General features: G+C 38.1%; 2 protein-coding genes and 1 long non-coding RNA gene across 4 annotated transcripts in view; 1 reads left to right on the top strand and 2 right to left on the bottom strand.

Moving 5' to 3' along the window:
- Window positions 1–2,382: 2,382 nt before the first annotated feature.
- On the bottom strand, window positions 2,383–10,260 carry LOC112146905 (transmembrane protein 235). Its single transcript, XM_024272963.2, has 4 exons — window positions 8,576–10,260; window positions 7,866–7,943; window positions 7,374–7,511; window positions 2,383–3,210 (listed from the first exon to the last, which is right to left on the bottom strand). Exons 1-4 carry the CDS (start codon window positions 8,745–8,747, stop codon window positions 2,966–2,968), a joined length of 633 nt encoding a protein of 210 aa, XP_024128731.1. The 5' UTR covers window positions 8,748–10,260; the 3' UTR covers window positions 2,383–2,965.
- A 6,793-nt stretch (window positions 10,261–17,053) lies between these two features.
- fscn2a (fascin actin-bundling protein 2a, retinal) lies at window positions 17,054–25,551 on the bottom strand. Its single transcript, XM_024271696.2, has 5 exons — window positions 24,518–25,551; window positions 21,432–21,588; window positions 19,316–19,437; window positions 19,005–19,172; window positions 17,054–18,916 (listed from the first exon to the last, which is right to left on the bottom strand). The coding sequence occupies exons 1-5, from the start codon at window positions 25,338–25,340 to the stop codon at window positions 18,711–18,713; spliced, it is 1,476 nt and encodes a 491-aa protein (XP_024127464.1). The 5' UTR covers window positions 25,341–25,551; the 3' UTR covers window positions 17,054–18,710.
- LOC112146075 overlaps window positions 19,737–26,960 on the top strand; it is a 46,759-nt gene continuing 39,535 nt past the window's right edge. For both annotated transcript variants that reach the window (XR_004948332.1, XR_002919186.2), the window contains exons 1-2: window positions 19,737–19,848; window positions 24,551–24,720. This is a non-coding gene — a long non-coding RNA (uncharacterized LOC112146075). The remainder of the gene's footprint in view (window positions 19,849–24,550; window positions 24,721–26,960) is intronic.

The raw sequence follows: 26,960 nt of genomic DNA, 5'->3' as shown, positions 1-26,960 counted from the left end.
CACTTAAATAAATAAAATTCTTGTCAATAAAAATATGTTTCAAAAAATACACGATGCATCCAAGTTCACAGTGAACTTCACAATGCCCCACTGAATTCTACCTTATATACTACCTCCTGTCTTTATAAACTTTACAACCTTCATCCACCAAAGATGAAGCTCCAGTTCACACACTGCTGAGTTTTGGATCTCGCCTGACCAGAGAACCCGCACAGACTCGAAGCTAAAGCTTCTTGGAAAGCAGAGCTACAGTGCAAGACAGGCGATAAATACTAATGTTTCAACATAAAAAAAAGACTGATTTAAAAGTGCCCTGATTGACAATGAAGCTGAGGGTTTAGAAACCTTCCGCAAGAAAAGAGAGACCTGTCTCGCACCAACTAATGGGGAAAAACCTAAATAAATTCTTAAAATGAGCCCAGAGTCAAAATTACCACACTCTGTCAAGCACAAGGACATGAACCAAAGAGTAATGGTTCGGCACCAACCTCTGCCACAACAGATTGAATTATTATGTTCCATAAAAGTTTAATGGGATTTCTGTAGGTCTCATATATAAAAAAAGAAGGCTGTGTGAGGGTGAGACGGTGTAATTTTGCCCAGTTTTATCGTCCTCTACAGCCGGTTCCGTCTGAGCCGGGATTACTGGCTGCAACGCAAACAGCTGAGTGGACACAAAGGCTCCTGGTTTGGACTGTGATTAACTGGCCAGAGCGCGTTAAATCACGTTACAAATCACATTTAGACAAACATGCTTTGAATGCTCCAGGATCTGTCATAAACATCCGTATCAATGCTTCCGGATGACAGAGCAGAATAAATCTGAAGTAAATAAAGCTCAGTTTTTAGCTCTTTAAGGCTATTTCCTGACCCATTTTACTAGGGCTGGGTATCGCCAATCATTTCCAGAATTGATTTGATTCACCAGAGCCAGGATTGATTCAGTTCTGATTTTTTTTTTTTATTCTTTTGATGCTCTTAATTCAGTTTTGAGCTTAAATGGTTCACATTTAGACACAATTGATTAGAAATACATGAATAATCTATTTATATTATGAAGATACATACTTTAAAATGTAGTAGTGAAATTATGTTTGCTACCATACAGTGTAACATTGATTCTCAAATAGAGAAATTGTTCTGCCTCTCCTGGAGGACGTCTCAGTTTGGCCACTAGGTGGCAGTAGAATTACATCTTATTTCAGAAGAAGAAAATATGAGCAAAAAACGTTTTTTTTTAGAGCAAAAATGGTTACTTTAAAAAATATTTCCTTAAAAGATTTTGAAAAATTCATGCCTGTTAGTATATAAAGATGTTAATTTAGTCTGCAATGTATGTTTAGGTCGACCAAGCGTTAGCATTAGCCGTCCGGTGGGAAATTTTATAATACGTTAGCATCAAGCTAGCTTGAACTTTAGCATTATGCGTTAGATCGATCTCTAATTTTATGGATCGATTATTTATCTATTAATCTTAGATCAATTCAGATCTATTAATCGATTTTATCAACTCAGGAATACATTTTACAGGGTTCTCAAATAAAATAGAAACTAGAATCAAATTTGAATCTTCCAATCCAACTGCTAGTGTCATAAATGTTGCTGTTATCCCCTTATTTATCCACACTTACAGGTAAAAATTTTTAGTTTTTATAGCTTTTAACAACATAATCATATATTTTACATTAAATCTAATTCTATTAAAATAGGGGGACCCATTTACAATCAAAACCTTTAATTATTTTTGTTATTTTTTCCTGCAACAGTAAGACTTGTGGCTGATTGAAATGTAGTGCCTCTGAAAGGCTAATTTAGTACATTGTGCAAACCAAGAATTGACTGTACTGATGCTTCCGATTATGTTGTTATCTCAGAGTTTAATTAGATTACAAAGGCAGAGCCACATCTCTTTGTCTCCTCATTTCTTCACCCCCCCTCAGTCGATCCTCCACAACTCCACATCTAACAGTCAAAACCAAATACTAACCTAGCAAAACCCAAAGCAAAGTGTAATAGCGCGATCCATCTTTTCGGAAGTGCTTAATGCTGTATATTAAGAGCGTTCTGTTCACTTGCAGAAAGAGGCTGTTTCATTGCTAGGACACAGGTTATTACACTACTGAGTCATTAAAGAGGGAGGCAGGCAGAACATGCACATGTGCCGTACAACGGAAAACAGCTTCCAGCCTCCCCAAAGGTGCACTCGCTCGCACATCCATCCCATTTCCATGACAAACACTTCCACCAGTAGGTTAAGCACAGAAGTGTGTGCCAAAGAGGCGTAAACTAACATTTAGACGTTGCTTTAAAAGTCAAGCGCTTGCAGCCGCCTCCTCTACAAAACGCAGTGAAAGTGCAGTACTTATTTATTTATTTACTGCCTTTTTTTTTTTCATCTCAGGCACACCGGGCAGCAATTTAGCAGCTAGTCTGTTAGGAATTATTAGAAACTATACCCCCTCTTACTGTGCGCCGCGGTCCTGTGGTGGTTTGCTCCACAGAGCTCTCAATGAAACACACCGCAGCACTAATGCAAGCCACATTTAGAAAACACTGGAGCGGAGGGGGGTGCTGGCATCCTTTGTGAGGTGTGAGAGCCCCAACACATGAATAAGGAAATATTGACACCACAACAAGGCTAGAAGCATACAGCGTTAATACAATCAATGCTAGAAAAAAAAAGGCTGTAATTACCCTGTGAATCGTCGGCTTCGTTTCATGTGACATTATAGTAAAAATGGACAATGGAGAGAAAACAGCACAAGATGAAAGGCAGCGCTCTAACCTGCTGGCAGCAACAATGAAGAAAAAGATGTCCAGCAACCTAATTTAATCAGATTCTTTGTCTGAGTTTGTGTTTTACCTACAGGCATGGGATTAACCTCTTGTTGGTCTATTACACTTTATGAACAATAACAAATATGTAACAACCACAATTAGACACAAAACTGGTTTGTTTGTTTGGTTATAACATGGCGATGGCTACGCCCGAGTCGTAGTGCCCCTTCATTTGAATGATCCTGGCTGCCAGCATGAGCAGAAGGCCGGTTGCCACCTCCAGGCTGTAGGAGAGCCAAGCCGTGGCCAGCGACCAGCCAAACGACACGTGCACGAAGGTGAGGTTTTCAGGGGGCACGATCCGCTGGAACTCCTCCATGGCGAGGTTGGAGTATTTGATGTATGTGCTGACCCCTGACAGGGTGGAAACACCTGTTGAAACACAGACGAGGAGATTTCAACGGAAGTGTGGAGCGATGACTTGTGAGCTGTAATCCTCATTAGAGAGCAAGAAAGGAAACCTTTAAAAGTGACAAGAGAGTAGAGGGGTCACGGAGCTCAAAGGTGCAAATCATCCAAGCAATTATCTCGATAAGAACGTTTTCAGAGTTCGAAACGTATTTGAGACGAAGAAAAACACATTTCACACAATTTCGGAGAACTTTGATGCATAATCCTTCAAGCTACATGTTTTTGTTTAAAGACAGTGAAAATCCTGCTTTTGATGTTTTTGTAGCATTTTTCTCATAATAGAAGGAATGTATGAATAATTTACTATTAAAACTGCCTTTTTAAGTTGGATCAGGAGCAGTAGAAAACCAGCGGTTTGAAAAGGTTTGGGTATATCATGCAGCTACTAGCTTGCAAACCGCTACATTTCTAAAGCATCCATTAACATCTTCAATTTCCCCCATCTGAGCTGCCATCAGGCCCCTAATTGGTCGATGTTTTATTTATTTATCTTTGCTACGCTAATGTTAGCTTGGGCTTGTGGGGTCCTATTAGCTAGCGCAAGAGAGTGTAAGCTGATGGGAAATTAGCTAAGCTAACTTTCGCGCCAACAGTGAAATCCTTAAAAGTAGACAGGACTCCATCTTTGTTTTGGCAACTTCATTCACCCTGAACTGAATGTTTTTTTACTTACTTCCACATACATACTTACACATCAAAACGTCCCCAACCCCCCACTACACATGCGCACACCCCCCCAAAAAAGGTGATATTGTGCTGCCCCCAACAAGCATTTACAAAATAAAAGAGTAAAAAGCTAAAATAAGAAATTATTCTCACAATATTAAGATAGAAAATGTATCCATCTCTCATGGACAACATCTAAATTAACATAAATAAATGTAATATTTCCAGGTTGCAAAATCCACAACCCAGATGAGGATTTCTAATGAACTCCTGCAGAGAATATGTCTTATAAACGACACAGATTTATTGATTCTGGTTAAAAAAAAAGTATAATCATAATTTAACATTTTTACAATAGACAAGCACTTTATGTGGACAACAAGAAGTGGCGGTAATCTCTTTTATGGAAGTCAAAACCTAAAATGCAGACAATCTTGAATGTAAATATTGATCAATATATTTTCTATGTGTGGACGTAGAATACTCTAGACTTTAATTGTGTCTTTCTTTTCTAAAAAAAAATAACAATCATAATTACATTTTTTGAGGCGAGTATTCTTTGTGGCGGTTCTGAGTACCGTCAGTACTTCTGGCGTGGAGAAGTGGCGGTAAGTAGCTATTTTTAGAAGTAGGACTACTGGTGAGTGTCCGTCCACTTAAAGAACTGAAATAAATTATGTAATCTTCTCAAAGTTTGGAGTTTAATTGGTCACTTTTCCAGAGGAATCCTGAGTAATACCTCAAATATCTCCGATTCTAAACTTTTCTCTTGATTTAAAGCATTGTTAATGTTGTGTTGGGGTTGTTAGGGGCTGTAAGCTAAGAGAGTGTATACAGATGGACAGCGGGAAGTAGGGGCGGGCTTGCTGGACACCAACAGTACCGCCAACAACTTATGCCTCAATTCTGCGGACAGCGGTTCTGTATATTCGCGGATTCTCCGCGTCTCCAGTCCCTGACCCCCGCGAATAAGGGAAGAATAATTAATATAAAGTATTTAATATTCTTTGTAAGAAGATGGCGGGATTTTATCGTGCAATAAAATCGTGACCTAACTGGTCTGTTCCATCTATCTATGGACCAATAACCAAAGATGATACGAATCAGCCAGACCTCATTTTAAAATGAAAATGCTCAAAATCCCGTCCTGGTCCAGTCCGGTCTGGACCGTTTAGTTTAATGGAGGCAAATTTCTGATAAACTTGTGCTTTTCTGCAGAAAATATATCCTAGAAAACAACATTGATCTTATGATTTGGGCTAAAAATGTCATAATCATAATTAAAGGACCACTGAGAAAGATTTTAAAACAGTTTAAAAGATTGTCAGAGTGGTTCTTTAAAAAAAAAAGCAAAGTAAAAGATTATTTCACAATCCATAAAGTCCTCATTAGCTTAATTGTGAAACTTTATTGTGCGCTTTCTTTTGAATTTCGCTTCTTTTTTGTCACAAAACAAGGAAAAGTAAATGGCCGTTTTACAAATCCCATCCAGCGGATTTGTTGTTTAAACATAAAAATGATCTTTCTGTGGAGATATGTTTTAAAAGAGCCTTCAAACACTTATGTGAAGTGACAGTGACAACACTGATTAATGAACATTGTTTCTCTGCTCTGCATTGCCTTGTTTTTTTTCCTCCCATGCAAGCATATTATCCCAGCAAAGTGCCCGCAAATTGAATTTTGTCATTTACATAACAGTGGGAGCTTTGAATGCATTTAATTTCATTTGTTGCTTTTTTTTATTTTTTCTTCTTTCCTTTATATTAAGCGTCTAGCTTCTCCATTAACTCAGAGGTGAGCCAGGAGCAACATAACCAGTTATTGACATCAAAACGCCTGAAAGACATAACCTGAGTCATTAACTCAAGTGTTCAAACTGACCTTTTTGAGGTACAATGAAAACAAAACCCCTTCACACATCATGCACGCGCCAAGACGGAGGACACGGTCCTGAAGATCACACCAGGTTAAATCCACAGCTATGAGCTCGTTCTAACTAACACAATTTGTACAAGATAGCAACAGATTAACAATCCACAAATTTAGGGAAATATTAAAGAAAACTGTGAACATATTCATCATTTGACCATTAAGCTATTAGATTGCAAACAGACATAAATCCAAAACGTCTGATGCTAAAATATCAAAGAAAAAAATAGAAGCTACAGAATTATTAACAACCCATTAAAAGATGAAAAAAACAACCACTGAAATCTATTTTCTCTGTTTACTGTTTGTGAGAAAGCAGCAGAGCTGGAACGTTTTCCATCAGGGTTTGGTTGAGAAAACAAATGAAATTAGCTGTCAGCTCCGTAAAACTTTTGAGGCCTATTAGGAGAGACGATGTCATATATAATGAGACGTATTTCTGTGCCATCTACCTTCAATCATGCTAAAACAGTGATTCGAACTTCTTCTGGGTTCAAATCAAATTCATGCTGCGGTCACTGTGAGGGTTCGGCAGCTGAGCCCTTCACGAGGGAAGAAAAAAATAATCATTTTCTCTGTAATACTAATATAAAAACACAAGAGTTCTGTTTACCAGATCCATTTTACTCAGAGGACGCAGGATTGTTTTGATTATTATCTCCAACGAAATGGAAATTCACTTCATGTTTGGCTAAAAATTGAAGGAATTTGTGCAGGAGATTCATTTGAGGCTAAATAATTATTGATTGATCTTTACCGATGACTCAATCTGAATCATTTTTATTTTTCAGAAACACAACTTCATAAGGAGCAACAGCAGAAAAGTCCTTCAATCAGATGGAGCAGTTTAGACCCTCTTCAGTTTGATCAGCAATTATCTGACGTACCGTCATCAATACTATCTATTATGTCATTATTCACGCTGCGAATCCTCACTTGAATGGAGTCAAAAATACCAGGAATCAGTTTGTGATGCTGATCCATTTTATGCAAATTTATCTCCTAAAAGTGGAAAAACATCTAAATCCTATTGTTTGGTAAATGACTGCTGCAAGCACTTTGGTAATCTTTTTTTGACAACTACCTCCCAATGTGTTTGATAAGAGGACATCTTTTTAAAGTGCTTTTTTTTTCTAAATATTACAAATATTTCAGAAAAGGTAATAATGTGTTACCAAAATGTCTCTATTTGCTCTTTAGAAAAAAAAATCCTGATAATGTTTCAATCTCCACTCATCAATACGCTCTGGGGCAACAGGATATTATGCAGAGTAATATTAAATATGAATTTTCCAACCCTATAACTGTCAGGAAAGATGTAATTCTTTCACAGTTGCAATTCTCATTTATGATCAGGTGCTTTATAAAAAGACTGAAATTAGATACAAGCAGAGAGAGGACATTAAATTGAAATGTTAAGGTTTCCTATCACATATAAATGCACCCATTTATTATTTAAATTGCTGGAGTCCAACCCTGGCTGCAAAGCATGCATCGTGATTTCAGCTTTAGTGACCGAATGAACTTACTGCAGACGAGGAAGTAGCACGCTGAGGCGGCCAGCAGCTTGGGACTGCAGGCCAGCGAGCTGACCAGTCCAAAGATCCAGCCCAACACCAGCAGCACCAGACTGAGAGGCAGCATGATGACCACCACTCTGTGCAAGCCTGCAAACACGCACGAGGATGCGAAAGATGGGATTTTATTAGAGGGCCTGAAGTGAGCTGTGCACGGTACTGCTGAGTGCAATCATTTGGATAAGCAGCTGGGATTTCCAAATTGATTCCTTGTATCTGGGGAGCGACTGGCTTCCACTCCTATTGTCAGTAGAGTATAATCAACTCACAGACCTGCAAGCCTCTGTGACAGCAAATGATTTATTCTTGTTACCTCAACATTGTGAACAAATACTGTTTCTTAAACCCTCGTGGACTCTGATCTAATCTACTAAATAGATTTATTTAAAAATAAAAATCGGATAGGAATCAATTTACAGTGATAAAAATAGTGGGAACACTTACCAATGAGATGCCTCTCTGTCTCTGACAGACTGGACATGTTGGCTGTGAAAGGAGTAATGACTGAACTCTTATTTGCTCCTGAAAATGTCAAAAGAAGAAGATTATATGTTGCAGGACCTGCGGTGAAGCAGCCTTGCTCATATAGATTCCATAAAAAAGTACAGTAAAGGATGCATAAGAAGCTGTATGTGTTGCACTTCTCGTGGAGAGGGACTTTAGCTTCATGTTGTCTCCTTACTTGACATGTATTGATTGAACTGTAGATGCCACCAGCAACACATTAGAGCACACCTCAGGCTGTGCAGAACACTGGCAGAACACATTGCACCCTAGCCAAAATATCCATGAAAAATAGCTTTGCAGTCGTTTCCTGCAAAGGCTGATGATGGAGGTGAGGAAAGAAAAAGTTGCATTATGTATTATTATTGCATGCAGAAGTTGGGTGCAATTTCTCCACATTTTGATAAAAATGGAATTGCTTTTGCTCCAACTGTTTATCTCAGGATCAAAATCGCAGACATTTGTTGTACACCTGAGCTCTGATATTAAACAGTAAATAAAAAATGAAAGCAACAGCAGAGAGAAATAATAAAAAAAGAAAATTTTCCACAAGTTAATTTGAACACAACAAACCCATATAGGGAATTTATTCCAAACAGATAGATGTAATGCAACAGTATGAAAATGTAAGTGAAGTTAAACTGACAAACCTTCATTGATTCTCCATAATCCAGAGTGCGAGCTCAGGTCATCAGGACCCGTGCAGTTGGGTTTATTTACATCGATTATGTACCAGTAATCAGTTCCAATTGCAACAGCCAGGAGGATGAAGCTGAGCATGCCGGTGAGCCCGGCGGTGAGAACCACAGGTCCGTACTTCATTAGTCTGCAGCAGCGCACAAAACCTCTGGAAGGATTTTTTTTTCTTTAACGCAGCAATCTGAGAAAACGCTCCACGATGCGTAAAAGCTCTCCAGCGGGGCCCTTCCCTGTCAAATGTTGCCTCTTCATCATCAAATTCTGCTCTTGGGGAGAAGAAAAAGAAGAAAAAACATTTAGGACAAAAAAACAGTTTATAAAGACTAAATCCTAAAAAAATGTATATTTTGAAAAAAAAAATCAAACTTAAAGAACTGATGGCTTTTGTGTGTCAGTGAGTCAGGGAGCAGCTGCGCCTCTGTTAGGTTCTTGTGGCGCTCCGAGAGTAATTCACAGGATCAAGAGCGAGGGGAGAAAAAGACGCGCTTCCGGTACGGAATTTCAAAATTAAACCCCAGTCTGAGATGTAATTTGCTGTGTGGCGGGCGCGCAGCTGTGCTTTTATTTTCTTCACCTTGAGGAAAAAACAACCGTTCTCACCTGGGACACAAACCGTGAATGCATCAATGATGAATGATTAACAGTTTTAATAGTGAACTGACACTTCAATCATGCGCGCTTGGAGAGGTCAGTGGCGGAGTTAGCAGTTTGGGGACCCCAGGCGGACAATAAAGATGGGGCCCCCTGCAGGCGTTGTATTTATCATTTCTTTTTTTAAATCTTTACCCATGTATTTTTTTAATTGGTCAGGTTTTACTAAAAAGTGTCAAAGACAAAAAAAAAAAAAAATTTTGAATGATGGAACAAAAACAACGTGTGGTGGTGTCAACAATATATATTTTCAAAATAACAATAATATGAATGATAATTTTTTTTTTTTTACTTTTAATTTTTTTCACAGCTGGTTGGTTACAAGTTTTTTTTTCCTTTCTCTGCTCACTAACTTGCATTCAGTGATGTAAAATACTTGAGTAAATGTAGTACTTTACTTCAGTACTTTTTTGGCTACTCTGTAGTTGTACTAAGTATAAAAAATAAAACAATCTTTTACTCTTTTACCCCAAAGGAAATATGAGTCGTTTTTGGGGACCTTTTAATACACGGAAGTAAAACGATTCAATCTCTGAGCCACCGCCTTTTGCGTCTTGTCGGTTCCGCCCACTTCACAATGTTATCATTGAGCCTCCCCATAGACCGCCAATGAGCCTCCCTGAGCCTCCTCAGCCTCCCTGCTTCCTGTTTTGGACCAAACTTTGTAAACAAAACCACGTGATTAAAGATCTCCTCAGTCATTGGCTAGGAGCTATAGGGGCGGGTCAAAACAGAAGAGAAAGATGGATGCGCAAATGCGTGCCAGGATTTTTCCCTTATTCAAACTTTAAATTTTGCTGATGGATTTTGAGTTCAACCCTTTTTACTGCTGCTTTGGTACCATAGAGGAATCCTGTATGACGGTTACTGAGGACGCTACGGCTACAGCTGCACACGCTAATGAGTGTAACAAGACACAGACAAGCGAGTTGTACGTTTTTTAGTGGTGTTAAAATAAACGTTCTAACAAATAAACAGTTGGACCAATTATTTTATCCTTTGGCTAACATGACAATCAATGCTCTACATTTGTCCGCGGCTCACCGATCGCCTCATTTATAACGTGTTTAAATCACGTGACTGTCAGGTACGGTGGCCGTTTGGGTTCAGTTGTTCCGCTCTCGGTTCATTTCGTATTCTGACTGAGGACTCTCAGAGCGAACCGAAGTTCAGTCCGATTGGAAACTAACCGAGACCACCTTGAAAGTTGGGTCTGAGAGCGGTTCCTGGTACAGGTGTGGTGCTGAGGTAGTTCTCCCCGGCCGGGAGACACATTCTGGAAGGGGACTACTACCTCAGCACCACAGCTCCGCGGAGAAAGTGGGTGTTTGTTGTAGTCTGGGGGCGGAGCTTGGAGCACAGATTTTTCCTGGAGGGCGCGGTTCACATCGTGCTGACGTCAGCACGATACGACCAGCTCGTTTTCATGGGTATGGGAGGGGCTGCTGCAGATAGTGCAGGTTTTCAGAGGATTACTCTTAAATGCATGAACGGATCAAAATACCCCTTTGGGGTTCTTGAAGAATGAACAATATAATGCACTTAAAACCTCAAAAAGTAGAATTTTTATGGTAGGGCCCTTTTAACAAAGGTTCTGTAATCTGTTATATTTAAAAATATTAGTTTCTATCGAATTAAAATGTTAAATCAATAAAAACGAATAATTTTAAATGTAACAAATTACACAACTTTTGTTAATTGATCCAATGTTTCATTATTTTCAGTGTATAAGCCTGAGAATTTAAGTTACCAATTTCAAACATGAAGTTAGCCTTTGGTGTTTTGTTTACTAGTTTCTTGGTTTTATGTTGTGACTCCTCCCACCTTTCAATCTAATAAACGGCTGTGTGGCCAACTGAACCCGACTAGTTGTTAATTTTTCTTTATGTTACCCATTTTCTCTCTCTTTCTTGTAGCAAAATCATTTTAGAAATATTTAGAAATATTTCAAGTCGGGGCCCCAAAAGTGTAGGGGGCCCAGGCAGTCGTCTACCTTTGCTGAATGGTAAGTCCGCCCCTGCACTCCATGTGGGTGTGGCTCCTGTTCAAATACTAGCACTGAATGCAGATGTGCAGCATGGAAGCAGTTTTATCTTCTTCAGAACTGATAGCATCTGAGGAAATGCTCAGTTTTCTTATTTGCAACCAGATCCGCGGCGCACCATCATTCATCCTGTCACGCTTCTGCTCCACGCACGTCTGCCACTCACCATCGCACGTGGACGCGGTCACATCTGCCAAACGGACCCTTAAGTTGCACAGGGGATAGTGAGTAAGGAAGGCAATTTTCAATTGCTGCCGGAAATTCTCAGTTGGATTGAGGTGTGCTCTGCGGGCTGCACAAGATATTTTCAGTCTGCAGTTTTATGGCTTTGCTTGGCTAATAAATCTTTTATGCTACATTCACTATTTTTTTTTTTTATTTGATGTCTGCACACAGCAAAAACACACAAAAAAGTCTTTTTGTTGCCTATTGGTGAGAAATGTCAAACTAGTCCTGATGTAAACACAGGTGTTTGAGGTGACACTTGACATTTTCATGCAGAAGTTCAATTTATTTCCTGACTTTTCACCAGTGGTGGAGCTAGAGCATTTACATGGAGGGCGGAAGAGTCGCAAATGTAGCACAGCGAACAATCAAAAGTACACATTCCAGACACCAATGTTAAAAGAAGCTTCTATTGATGGTTTCTTATATAATGTTGGGGGGCAAAACTTTTTGCTAAAAGGGCAGCTGCCCCCTTTGCAGTAGCTCCGCCCCTGCTTTGCACTGAAATTCCGCTATTTTTTCTAAAGAAAACGGATTAAACCAAACAAACTCCTCTTCTCTTTGATTAGACACTTGAGGCACAATAACTGAAAAGTGGTTTACACAACCGTCCTGAAATCATTTTACACCGATATTGTGTTTTTCTGCCTTGGGGGCCATCTACAGTAGTCATTTCAATAAGAAAATCCTCTTGCAGCAGGAAGCTGTGCCTGTATGTGATGTCAGAAAACTGGTTATTACAGTTTTTTTACCAACTGAGGGGGAGGATGTGTCACACTTGACCTCTATGACTATCTTCCCCCCCTCAAGCGTAAGGCTTTCTGTTTAAAATTCAATATTTGCTCTGATTTGAGTGTTTTCTTGAATCTAAAACAACCCCCGCACACACATTCTACATGCACAAATCTAATGATCGTCATTCTGTCACAAATTGCATTATACTGTTTTGCAGACGGCATAATGCAAAGTATGTGGCTAAATCAATGACGGATATCTGGACGGGAAATAATAAAGTATCATTTTATTCTCTAACCCCATGGGTCGGTGTCAGATTTCTCTTTCTAAGAAAATGTCTTTACTCGGTGGCAAAAAATGTCACCCATTAACATATCCAAATACCAGATTTAATTGGATTTATTTTTCTAATATACAGTAGAGTTCTCCGCTCTGAGAAATCGTCAATCAGCTCATTAAAAGAAATTAACATTTTCTTCCCTGTCGGAAGGAAAGAATAAAGTCAGAAAATTATCATAAAAGGCTTTTTCCTCCTCGGCTGCACTTTGCTTTATGGGTAGAAAAAGCTTCTTCCTGGCAGCTCATTCGGACCAGATTGAGCGGAGCATTTCTGATTGGACAGACTGTCCTCTTGGAATGATTTGGGAAAAACTCACATATTATGGATGAAAGATTTGACTGTAAAACAATCCACTAACCAAATCTAAAATGAGTTTAACAGCATCGCAAAAGGATGAAAATGATTCCATCGTCTTTGACTGAGATAATAGTTCAGAAAAATGTCGAGAACAGAGTATTTCTTAATATATTCTCTTCAGGTTATTGTTGTTTCTGTGAGGGGGCACAACCTTTTTGCCGCTGCCTCTTCAGACACTCCAGTTCCCTCCTGATCCAAAGGAAAGTGTGATCTTCAGGTTGTTTTTCTCTGTTAGCTGCATGTGAGGCTGGTGATTTATCAAGAGTCTTCTCCCCTCCTGTAACCTTTTACGCACCTTTGCAACAGAGGTTGGCTGTATACCGATAAAGGATGTGGAGATCCGTGTCTTTAGTTTGGTTTTTCGGGTTGTTTTTGTCACGCTCAAATACCAAAAATAAAAGATAAAAGTGAGAAAACCAAAGAAAACTTTTTAGCTCTAATGTTTCTTTACAACATACAAACTTTATTAAAATAGCCACCAGAATCTGTCAAAGAAGAATCAAGGTTATTTCTTAAATAAAACTTTGAAGGGTGAGAGCTTTTGACCAAATGAAAATTCAAAGACGACTATTAAATTAAATGAGCAGAAGAACATAAAACGGGTCTTTATGCACCCAGTGAGAGAAGTGACGCTTCCTCTCATTTGGTTTGGTCATCTTTTAGTTTTTAGAACACTATAGGTGCTTGAAACAACTTCATTTTTGTAAATTAGTTCACTTCTTTCCATTTGTTTGCAAGAAACGCTTGAAATAAACCAATAAAACAATTTCCTTTTAACATAATGATTGAATAAATGATTCAATATAAATGAACTAAATTGTTTTTTCATGATCAACCATCTTTGTCTCCTGCAGTTGAGTCTTTCCGCAAATTACGAATGTCTAAATTCCCCTTTATTGTGCTTTTCTGAACAAATTTCCAATATTTTTATCGTGAGTTGTAAATATTCATTCACATCAGCTAACACTCTACGTCCAACATTAAATCAAAAACCCTTGAAATCCTTGAATGTGATAGAGAAGCTGGCTTTAAGGACCGTATTAACTGTTTAACAGAACCTTAAGCACATCATTTGGTTTGAAAACTTTCTAATGGATCGGAGCAAATGGTGTCAGAGGGGTGAAATTCTCACACTGGACAAATAAAAACCCATCTGTGAAATATCAAGCATATTGCTGCACCATCTGCACATTGCAGGCAGAGTTCAGTCAAGCAGTTTTTATACAAATAAACAGAACATTTTGTAACTTTGTATAGGATCTGTATAAGTCTGCTTCCTTATATTTACATGTTACATAGAGTCAGAGGAAAGTTTATTAGAAACACCTGTCCGCACAAATTTCTAATCAGCCAATCACATGGCAGCAACTTAACACATTTAGGCATGTACGGTCAAAGCGAGCATCAGAATAGGGAAGATAGGGGATTGAAGAGACTTGGAACGTGGTAATGTTGTTGGTGCCAGACGAGCTGGTCTAAGAAATTCGAAAACTGCTGATCTACTGGGATTTTCACCCACAACCATCTCCAGGGTTTATAGCGAATAGTTAAAAAAAGGAGAAAATATCTAGTGTTGGTCTAGTATCTAGTCTTCTGTGTGTCCTGTGAAACCACAGGAGTTAACAACGCTAGCAACGGTTGCTAAGGAGTTTTCTGACGACCAGATCCGACGACAATGGCAAAGAAACGTGGACATGTATCCATGCATGGTCAGGTTTCCTAAAAATGTCTCTGCTTTAAGCCCGGTCAATGCCACGCCCCCAAGAGCTGTATACTCCACTGTGATTGGTTGTTTCGTCAGCTCTGCACACAGTATTGTAAAAGTGCCATTCATAGAAAACTCTTGGCTACACCAACATTTAATTTTCTTATTAAGACGGAGGATGCAAAATATCAACTTGGGGGCCTCAGAGAAATTTTTTTTGTTGTTTTTAATTATGTAGGTCTGTTCTATTCTATTAATATAAACAAGACAAGTATTGTTAAAAAGGCAGTCTGTGAGGCTCATATGTTCAGTTATTTTACTTTTTTCGAGTAACAAAGCCTGTCTGTTAGTCCGTATCTGCGTGTTATTTATTATTTTTCTTTTCATATTTCTGTTTCTCAACAAAAGCTGCAAAAATAGAACCTTTTTTAGCAACTTGTGAAACTTTTTCTTTCAAGTGCAGCCCTTTTTTCACATAAATATACATTCAGTGAATTCTGAACGCCTGGTAGAAAATAAGCTTTTCCTGTATTGTTATTAACGTCTCTGCATTTTGCTTCTGGCATCTGCACCTGCTGCTGCGTGATCAGCATATCAGACAACTTTCTTTAAGAAAAAACCCTCGAATCACATTATTTCTTTATTGTTTTGTGTGTTTTTTCCATTCGATAATACGATGTTTCTTGAAGCCACCGGATGATACGTAAACTGTGGAAGGCAGTGGAAATATGTGCCAGCAGCGTGATTCTTTATGACAGGAGTGCAAAAGGAAAACAGTAGGTGTTATTTGGTTCCCGTCTAATCTTGTTACTCCGTGAATCAATACTCCTGTCTTTCTCCATCACTGACCCTGCCTGCGATTTTCTGAATACAGCTCTTATTTGTCAGAGAAGTGAGTCTGACTATTTTTCTCCCTGAGTCCCTATTCCCAGCATTATCGCTCACATCTTTCTAAGTTTGAGGCTGTTGGTAGAATCTCAATAATTTAAGACTCAGCTGTTTGTCCGGCGCTAAAGAGAAAGAAAGGCTTAGATCTTTGAATTGCAGTTTTTTCTGCTTTAAGTTTGCGGAGTGTGGTGGCTATCTTCTAGCAATTTAGTGAACTAAATGAGCCTTTCCGCTCTTCTTCTTTGTGGGGGTTTAGGTTAAGCGCATTTACTCAAAGTGCTTCATATCCTTTTTTTTAAGTTTGTTTTTGTGTCCAGAATAATAGTGCATAGTGGCTCATTTTAATGCAGAATAAATTGTGTGTTTCAGTGACAGTATGACCCCAAAAAAGTCAAGAAATGTTGTTCTGATTGTAATAAAAACTTAGCTAAATTTTTTTCAACCCATTTTAAATGTTTTTTGTGTGTGTTTTTGAGTTTTGTACTCCATGTTAATGAACAAAAATGGCTCAAAGAAGCTGCAAATAAATCATTTTACTCTCTTCTCTCGTTTATTTTATAAGAACGGAGCAGTTTGAATGCTCATTAAACAACTGCAGCAATTTGGGTATTTTTATGACAATTTAAGATAATTGTTTCCAAAGTCTGAGCCATGAATTATGAAACTCAAATTATGACATTTCATATTCAGAGCTTTCATTTTCCACACCATGCAAAAAAGTCTGAATTTGTCTGGTGATAAATCTTTTAAATAAACATTAAGAGCTCAGTGACTCTGCTTGTCATTTGGTTCGTGAACAGCAGATTTATAAGCTGGCATGTGTCATTGTTAGTATGGTTCAGTGTTACAATGTGTATATTTATGTGTGCTTTAGATTAAATTTCTAATAAGTGAAAAAATATATATAAATGAAAGATAAGAACAAGAGGTCTGACAGACTCGTTTAGAGGTAAATAATTATTCTCTGAAATAGAATCCATGTTTCTTTAAAAAAAGTCAAACATTGCTTTAAATTTTCTAAATATGTGTTTTTAATTAATTTATGTTTACCAAGATAGCAGCAGAGGAATGCAGGCTGACAGCTTTCTCAGTAAGAGGAAGACGTGAGGTGAACACTGCCACCTAGTGTTATGAATGAGTGAAAAACCTTAAGGTAATCTTTTCTACAATTATGAAGGCATTAAATTAAACTTTTCTTTGTACAAAGCAGTAAATGAGCATATGGAGCCCCAATAGGGACATTAAAGTAAAAAATATATATATATATACTTTCTGATGTACACCATATGATAACTGGTGTGCATCTGTTACTATCTGGTACGCACTAAAATTATATATTATATTATATTATATTATATTATATTATATTATATTATATTATATTATATTTAATATATATATATATATATATATATATATAGAATCCAAGAGGTAGATGTGGGTTGTGTCAAGAATATGAGATGATTTGTTTTTTAACAGTTTTTATGATTTATTGAACATTTATCATAGAAAGAAGCAAAGTCTTTACAAAAACCATTAAAGAATATTGATATTTGCACATTTTCAAGTTTGACTCCAGATTTACCATATTCACATATAAGTGTTTTATTATCCATAACATTTTCCTCAAAAAAAAAAAAAAAGAAAACTTTCAGAAAACAATGATTGTGAATGATCTAGTGACTGAAAACAAACAATAATCTAAAATATGGCGAGTCTTTCTCTATATAGCAGATACAGGTTGTGTGTTTTGTGGAGCCTTTTTGGGCTTTCTACCAACAAAGTGTCTATGAATCCCAGACGGAAAAAAACAACAAAAACATTTACAGAATATTCAGAAATGACTGTAATATGCATAAACGTTTTACCCCAGAAACTGACTACCAAACATGTATATAGCTTTTGGTTATTCATGTGTTCTGCACATCGTGCTTGTAAAGCCTTGGCTGCTCATACCCCTTGTTTTCAATGAGTGTTGATTGAGTAATCAGTTCAACACATACTGTGAAAGACTGAATCAAATATGAGAATTGACCTGATGAAGACCGGCGCTGGCTAACGTTTAACAGAAAGGTCAACTACAGGGTTCGGTGTAGATTAAGGCCCCAGGCAGGACACCAGAGAAGCACTTCAAAGACTTCACATTCATGTGTTTTCTACATGTGCTCCTCTTTAACGCTCGTCCCTGATGTGAAAGTTTGATTTTTATGCGATACATTTTCTTTTCTGGAACTCTTCAGGCTTTTGCAGATTAAAATCACCAGAATTCCTTTTTATTTTTTTGTCTTAGATGATATTTATACCTTAAAAGGAACAAAATGAAAATAAAAAATAAGATTATAGAGTCTTGTTCTTGGTGCTTCTTTAAATTTAGTTAGATAAACCAGACATTTTCACTTTCAGTTAGCATGCTGCACAGCAAAGTCAGGAAGTTACTTGGCTCCTAAGAGTCGTCAGAAAAGATGTTGAGATCCAGACGATTATGGCTGTCAGCATACACCTACATCAAATAAATAGAACATGACTATAAATGAGCCTTCAGGATTTTTTAATGCGTACAAGCTTTTTTATGTACATTTTGTACTTTAGGATATTTGTAAAATCCCCAAAATTCACTTTAGGGTGAAACTTTGAAGTTGCAGGCAATAAGTTTTCTTAAAAAAAAGTGAATTATCAGCAGCATCAAGTCAAACTGATCAGATTTTAAATGATCCATTTTTTTTAATGTGGCTGCATTTACTGGCAGTTGCCAACTTCTTTCCAGATGACAGCTGGGAAATTTGACCATCGGATAAAGGGTTTATAATATGTAAGTATAGGTAAATGGATATTAAAATGGTGTTGTGGTGATTTTTTTTTTTTTAGAACATTCTCCTACTGTCCGTTCATAAAAATTACAGATTTCCACAAAATGCATTTGATCTTGGCATTTGTTGTCATTTTAAAAATATCTAACATTTACAGGTAAAAATACCCACATGACTTCCTAAAGTGTTCACTTGATCCCAATGAAAAAGACAAACAAAAAAAGAGAAAACATGGGATTGGATTCCTAGAAAAGTTCTGCCTCTTGGCCCGACGATGAGAGCGGCTCTTGCACCTACGTTTAGGCCTTTTTTTTTTTTTGAGAGCCAGACGAGATCAGTACTCCCAGAGCGAAGATGCATCAACAGATACTCCATCACACATGAGCGTGCCGCCCTGGTCTCCACGGAGGTATTTCCCATTGGATCCTTTGATGGCGACACGTCCATGTTCCAGAAACTCGAGGAAAAAATTCTCTGACTTTTCTCCATCTGAGCACACAAGGCCGTTGCTGGAGACGTACCAGAACTTTCCGTTCACACCTGTACAAAGATGGTAGAACAATTTCGGTTAATATTTAATGCATTTTGTAATGTCTCCGTTTAATATTTCCTACATAAAAAGACTGACTCTTTATAATGTAGGCGCCATCGTTGAAGATCAATGAGAAGATGTCATAGACGGATCGATTTGCATCCAGGGTGTTAGAGTTCTTGTGGTGACACACAAAGCCATTCTCCCCGCGAAGGATCAGCATAGGGCGGTTAATGAGTTTCATCAGAAATAATTCATCATCTCCTGCAGAGACAGATACATCATTTGCTGTGTGTGCGCACGCAGACAAAAGGAACACTCCTGTCTGAGCAAGGAATACTATTTTTAAGCCTCTTTTATCACACAATGCATTGAAAGTCTCAGGAGTTGGCCAAAAGCACACTCACCCACTGCATCACTGATTGCAGAGAGCTGTCCATTCTTTTTTGTACATACGTACTTTCCATTGCTTGCTTTGAGTGCAACTCTTTGTCCTCTCCACTCAATGTCGAACATGGTGTTGATCTCTCTGGGAAAAAAAGACATGAAACAACAGAAATTTGTTTAATTTTGGAGGAAAATGTAGGTTATGAACAAACAAAGTGGGATGATTGAAGGATTTTGATAATATGTTAATACACACTGATGTACGAAAAAAATCAGTTTGAATGAGCTGCCTGTTTATTGAGTCAGAAATTCCTGGAGGAAAGTGTTGCTTGTAAAACTAATGTGGGTTTCCTTTAAGATTTTTCAGTTTGTGACTAAAGTAGACATGAATTCTTCTCCATTCCCCCTCTAACTGAACATATATTTTTAAGTGGAACGAAGGGTGTATCCCTCCGCCGGTAGGAGGAGTCACATCACGCTGTGCCACACCAGGAAGGAGAATCGCTTTTCTTCACGCGGGTGTGCTCCGAACCACAGACGTTTACGTTTAAATGTAAGTAATGACTTTTTCTTTTAGCATGACCTTTCTACAGTTATAAAACAGATGTTGTTATGTATTTCCGAGCGCTAGCAGCTCTGCGCTAACATAGCTAACGGGCTACTATTGATGACGTCGTCGAGTGGGAGTGAAGTCCGAATTTGAAAGACACAATTTTCCCATAATTTTCCTTTTGAGGGCCAAATATAAGGGTAGAAACAAACGTAGAGGTAGGGGAACATTTCTGATTTTTCCTAAGAAATGTAATTAAAAATGTATTGCTTTTCTTGCTATTTAATAATGTAAAATTTTATACGAGAAAAAGTTGGGGAAAAAAAATTAAGTATTAATATTTCACTTAACCCTCCTGTTGTAATCTGGGTCAAATTGATCAATTTTGAAATTTTCAAATCTTAAAAAAAAGCTTTAATGAAATTTTCCTCTTTCAAACTTCTCCAGCTTAGCCTAGTATTTAGCACAAAAATAGAAACAAATGCCAATGCATCAACTAGAACAACGGGAAAGTTAACAAAAAATACATATTTTCCATAAATGGTTAACGCAAAAGATTAAGGTCAAAGATATGCTGATTTAGGCTGTTCACTGCTATTACACACCAAAATGAGACTCCTTCCAGTTAAATCTTTCTCTCCAATAACCTTTGAAACATATTTACTGGTCAAATATGAACGATAACACAAAATCTAACAAAAATAACTACTATCAAAATCAGGTAGAAATTAAGTATATTTATCCAGTTACATTCACTTGAGATACTTTTGTAAATAGAAATACTTTTTAAAGTGGTATTACCAGACTACAGCTTTTCCTTCAGTAGTTAAAAATACAGGACCATCACTGAGCTTTTAACTATATTAGTTTTTAAAAAAAAATTCTGCTTCATTCTAAACATTTCAAACTGTAAATCAAATATGTTCAAACCATTACTCAATTCTACCACTCTCAATTGAGTAGTTAGTTGGATGAGTACTTTTTGGGTCTCCTTAAGTATTTCTATTTTTAAGTTATTTTTCTTTCGTTAGTAAAAGCTCACAGACATTGTAGACACTTTATATACAGTCTATGCTGTAGAATGCTGTAGGCATTCACTTCACTTAGATTACTGTAAAAAATTGTGTGAGCAGAAATATAATTTACTAATGGTGTGATCTGCAATTATTTATGATGTTTGAATTAAGAATAAGGTTCAGAACAACTAGTCCCTGGAAGCCACAGTTCAAACAGATAGTAATTTACAATAAGGTAAAAGGGGTCGTTTCAGGAGTTAAAATATTAATGAAGTTCTTTTTTTATTTTTAAAAAACCCTTTTTAACATGAACAAAGACATATACATTGCATTCTACAACAAAATACTATACTTGCAACTATTACAACATCATACATTGCAAAATACATTGTTTTTGTCTTACTTTAAGACTAGCATAAAATACTTTAAGAATAAAACAAATTGCATTTTTCCAATTAGCACGTTTCACTTGTTCAGAAATAAAAGTTACTTGCATGTCAGAAGTGGACAGTGGAAATCAACAACATACAAAATAGCTTTGTGTCTTTTTTTCTGCAAAGCACAACTCACACTTCTTTGGCAGTGGACTGGATCTCTCCATGGGTCACTAAGGTCCAGTAGGATCCTCCATTGGTCCTGAACAAAGCTTTTTTGTTCTCCTTGTCTATTTCCATCTGGAAGGTCTCCATGTCTGTCTCCACATCTTGGTTTGCTGAAATACTCACTCCTGTTGGTGAGGATACAAAGCAAAACTTTTTTGACTGGCATTGTGATGAGGTTATTCACAGATACAACTGAGATTCATTTCCTTGTAAAAGCAGAAAAGTGAGCTACATTTCACGCATTTTCCTTTTTATATTTGTTCCCTTTTTTATGAATATTTTTCACTTGGCAGTGAAAGTACCCCATAGTTCAGTAACATAGAGGAAAATAAAAGAGAAAATGTTTATTTAAATACTAAAATATTTTAGTTATTTCTGTTTCACATTAACTTCTAAACCTATTTATCTACCAAATTTATACATCTACGTCTAGGTTAGGGATTTGTCCTGCATTGGTATACAAAATTTCAAATGCCATCCTTTTTGTAATTTTATACAAGTCATGTATTTAAAAAAACATGTGAAGTACTTTGAAGTCAACCACAAATTAAATGTTTGCGTTTGTTTACCACTTTCTTGAGCACTTTTGTTTTTGAGGGTGAACATACTAATGACATCCTCAGAGTCAAATTGCATGATGTAACCAAATGAACGCTTTCACTGCTTTGCCAGTGTTTAGTTTTTTCTCTTTGAACTCAACAAACATCGGGCTGACATCTTTGGAGGCATACAAAACAAAACCCACCGTGAGTCCGAAATCATCGTCAGAGATGTAGCTCATTGACTAATGTGAAAAGCAGTTGGTCGATAAGCTCTACTCCTCATACAGATATTTGTATCTTAGGAATCTCTAGCCAATACCAGTGTAAAGCTGCTTCAATCAGAGTGACTTGTGTAACATGCAAAACCAGAATTGACTCATCGTTCAGGTGACCAGCTCAGAGATGCTGCATCATAGATGTTCTACACTTTGTATCCAAAAGCAGTCAAACAAGGAAGTATAAAATCAGGTTGTCTTTCCAATTTCAGCAGCGTTTCCAATGAATGCTACATTGTGGTACACCTTAGAGTAGTCAAGGCAATTGAGGTGAGCACTTCCACTCAAAGTTGGATCATCACAGTGCATGCAGGGTGTAGAATGATTGTGTAGGTTTGCGTCATAGTAGTGCAACAACAGCAAAAGTGAAGCTATCAACAACCATCTTTGCCATTATTGGTTATTGCCATGAAGGCCAAGGATTGTTTGTAGTGCCAGTGCCAGACCTTGCTATTTGGCATCTATTCATGATGTTTTGTTCGTCATAATGACTTTCTGCCAACCGGCGTGTTTCATTGTTTAACAAAATTGCCTTTTAATTCCATTTTGCTGTGAACCTACAACCAACTGGACCCAAAAATGGTACAGTTTGGTACCGTTTTATGGGTCAATTTTATAACGGAAATGCTCAAAATACCAGACCGTACCACTCCGTAGAAACGAGGCTCTAGTTACCTCTTTGTTTAGATGCAAATTTTTACCTTTCAGCCTTTAGTCTAGTCTTGCGTTCTTAGTCCACATGTACAGTATTAACTTTGATATGAGTGAGATTTGTCAGGTGCTGGTGAAATCACAGACACGTAGCCTGTAACTGAACCGTGTCTGCTGTAGCTCAAATTAGGTGCCACAGAAATATCCTTCAACCTTTCTCTTAATCCCGTTACAACCCTAATCCCCCTCAGTCAACCCTCCACCCTTCCTGCTCGTTCGCATACTTTAATTCCCTGAGTGGTGAAATGCAAATCTGCACTGCAGGGCCTACTAAGAAGGTTTTAGTACCTTGTTCCTTGGAAAAAAAAAAAAAAAAAAACGTGTCGCTGCCACCAGCATCCGAAAATGAATGTTTCTGTTCTCTTCTGTGAAGCCAGAGTTCCAGCGTGCACAACTATTCCCACAACAGTTCTCTTTCTAATTTAAAATTAGCTTTATGCATAAGCAAATGAAGAGCCTGCAGTCAAAAGTTCATTGTTAGAATCTCTTTAAATGCATTCACTACTGAACTGGCTTACAAATTATTGTTATGGTCCAAGCCCTCAGAATTTGAGCGAGAGCCATACTGTATGTTTAATTGAATCCTGAAGGCTTTTCAGGTTTCAAAATGAGGAAATTTGCTTCTCGGTCTTCCTCACACAATTTATTTAAGCATTACAAACCACACAGGTTGAAGCAAAACCGTGCAGCAAAAGTGATTGACTGAAGTTGCTGGTGCTTTTGGTCCTGATAATTTACCTGATCAATAGCTGTAAAGAAAAAGGGACACCCCTGTGGCTCCAGTCATTCGTACACAACTTAATCTTCAATGGACACACAGTGAAAATGACAAAGCCCATTACCACAATGACCTCCACAACATGGCTGTCAAGCAGTCTGGATCAGAGAAAGATTGTAAAAAAAAAATCTACTTATGACGTTGATAAATTGAATGGATTTGTTCCTTTCAAGACACAAAAGTTGCAAGTTTAGAAGACACATAAACCCATCAGCTTTACTTTAAAAGATAAAACTGCTAAATTGGTGGGTGGCCATTCAAATAACTTTTTCATAAAATTAGATAAAAATGAAATAAAAAAAAGTTTGAATTCAGAAAACCAATCCAATGAAAACATAATTTGTGCTTCAACATTTTATTCTGCAACTAAAACTTTTTTCTAACATGTTTTTGAAAAAGGTGGATGTTATTCGCAGGTTACATGCGGCCAATCACAAAAACTGATGGAAATTTGTGTTGTCCAGAATGCACATCGCTGCATTGCCCACAAATATTTAAACTCTAAACCCAACCTAATTAAGTGTGAAGAGTCTCTTGCTTTTGAAAATTTCAAAAATATTTTTCCAGTGGTGTCAAAGTGTTGAAGGGTCTCCTAGAGTAACCTGAAATAAACTGCACTGTAAAAATGAGAGGAAACCTTTATTTTATTTTTTTTACTTCTTGTAAAGTCATTTTACCTATATATCAAAATAACCAAAAGCACAAATGGGATTCAATGAAAAACAGCTTTAAAAAATGTACCAATTACCTTGTTTGACTGAGACAAATCTTTTATTGGCAGCTTGAAAAACTACTTGTGGATGACTTTCTTCAAGATCAAACAGCTCATCTTTTCCGGGTTTGGAGCATCTACCGGAGCGCAGCGTTCCTGTGGGGCCCACGGGGGCCAGATATTTCCCATCACAGTCCTTAAAGGCCAGCTTGCCGGACTTCAACTCCAGTGTAAAACAGGTCGTGTTTTTGTTTTCCTTCACTAGTTTGCCGTCGTTGCTCAGAAAGCGGCTGTCGCAAGTCTTCAGGCTGTACTTGCCGTCCAGGTATACCAAGGTGACTAGGGAATCGACCCCCCAGGGAATGTTGCTGTCCACTGAGATTTCTCCATCCGAGGCAGACAGATGGGCATAGCGCTTACGTGCCACACTTAGCAGGCTAGCCTGGGGGTGCAAAGCCAAATGAACAGCCCACAGCTCTTGCTCTCCAATGACTTGGGCGAAGCAGGACAGGTAGTCTGCAGAGCCTCCAAAGTAGCGCAGGTAAGGTTCTGACTGGAGTGCCCAGCGACCATCAGACTGGGGCACAATAAGGAAACGGCATTCTGGATCCGGCTTCTCTGCCCCACATGTGATCTTTCCGTCCTTGTCAGAAGCCAAATAGCGTCCCAGGTGGCTGCGAAGAAACACCACTTGACCGTCTTGCTCATCCTGCTCTAAGGTCCAGATTTGTTTCTTCTTCATGCTGGTTCCTGAAGCATTTACCTTGAAGCCAAAGGCCTCAGCGGTCAGGTAGCGGTTCTCATAGTTGATCAGACCAAACTGTAGCTTTAAAGCCTGGTTAATACCGTTTGTGGGCATGCTTGAACAGGCCGCACTTTAACACTGCAAACAGAGATGTTCAGGACTAACAATGCAAAGGACAATGAAAAAAAACAGACATACGACTGAAAAGATAATCAATAAAAGGCTCAGCAGCTCCCGTCTTCTGTCAAGTGTCTCCACTTGCGTTTCCTTCTCCTCCTGTCACTTTCTTTCCTTTCCCAGAGGGCACGCACAGGCACTTGCTCTCAGTTCCTCAGTGATTTAGGATTAAAATCAGCAGGACGCAGCACCTCAATCCAACAAGCCGCTGACGTCACATAGAAGTGCACCAACCGCAAACCTCCCCTCCTCCCTCTGCTAGTCCAGAATACGATCTTCTTTATTTCCTTCACATCTTTATATTTATCCATCCTTTCTGGTGTTCGTGCTTCTTTTTTAAGACTCCTGTTTCACTGACACGCTCATGTGCAAACAAGTCGTACAAGTTATCACCCATACTTGGATCTTCATACTAGTGACTGCACTATCCAGCTCAAGGATTATCCTGGCTTTGATCTGCTGGCACACCACAGTAATTGGAAAATGTCCAGAGAGTAAAGCTGTCTTGTTTGCACCACACCGATCCTTCGTTCAAACAGTTCCGTAAAAGTCTTTTTAAGAGACCGTTTTGCTCTGTATCCACACACAGTTCAACAAAAACACAATGAAGAGAACAATTTGATTTGAGATTTGATTTAAAGATCGAAAAAGTGCTCAGCAAAGCACTAGTTTCTCATTTCATTGGACAAGAATTAATGCGTGCTGCTGACAGATTTAGAGGTTTTTTAATGAAAGTCTTTATGCCAGCATGGCCCTGAGCTGATGGATAGGGCTTGCTAGCAGAAACATTTAGTGTGCTTCAGGCACCAAGAAGAAATTTACATCAGAGAAGTCTGCAAGAAGAATTTGAATGGCAGATTTGAATGTGCCTAAATTTGCCTTTTCTCCACTTTCACTGTCCTTGAATCTAAACCTTAATATTTTCAATCTTCTTGCGACTCTGATCTCTTTCTCAGTTAGTTAATAATAGAGGATGCGCCTCCATGTCCCACCATAACCTTTGCCACAGTACACGCTAAGATCAACCGTTCTAAGAGCATTACCACCCTATTCCACGGTTTCCCGATGTTGGAGATGTTAAAACCAGGAGGAAGTGAACAAAAGTGGAGCACAGTTCAAAGAGGCATTAGTTCTTCTTCTTAATCTTTGATCTTAATCAGCAACTTTTAAAGAAGTCTTTGGGCGCTCTCTTCTATTACCCTTGACAGTTAGGAGTGATTAGCATGGTTATCCCAGACCACCACTGGGGGTTAACGCTAATGTTAATCTAAGGGCAAAGGTTGGCAGACTGTGTGGAAGCTGTTTATGGAGCACATATATTACTTCTGAAGGGCAACATTTGTTGAGGAGGAGGCTTTTGTAAGTCATTCCTCTCATTTATTTTATTACTTAAAGTGACGATTTGAACATCTTGAAGTTGATTTGCTTGAATCACTCTTTAACCCTGAAGCATTTGGTCTGAATCATTTTGAAAACTTTTTTGTCTGTTACATTCAAAGACTTTTTTTTGCTTTGATCGAATGTATTATTTGAATATATACAATGGATCAAAAGTTT

This window comes from Oryzias melastigma, linkage group LG8 (genome assembly GCF_002922805.2).
Source record: "Oryzias melastigma strain HK-1 linkage group LG8, ASM292280v2, whole genome shotgun sequence".
Lineage (NCBI taxonomy): Eukaryota > Metazoa > Chordata > Actinopteri > Beloniformes > Adrianichthyidae > Oryzias > Oryzias melastigma.
Note: the sequence above shows the minus strand (reverse complement) of the source record. Positions and strands in the feature narration are given on the sequence as shown.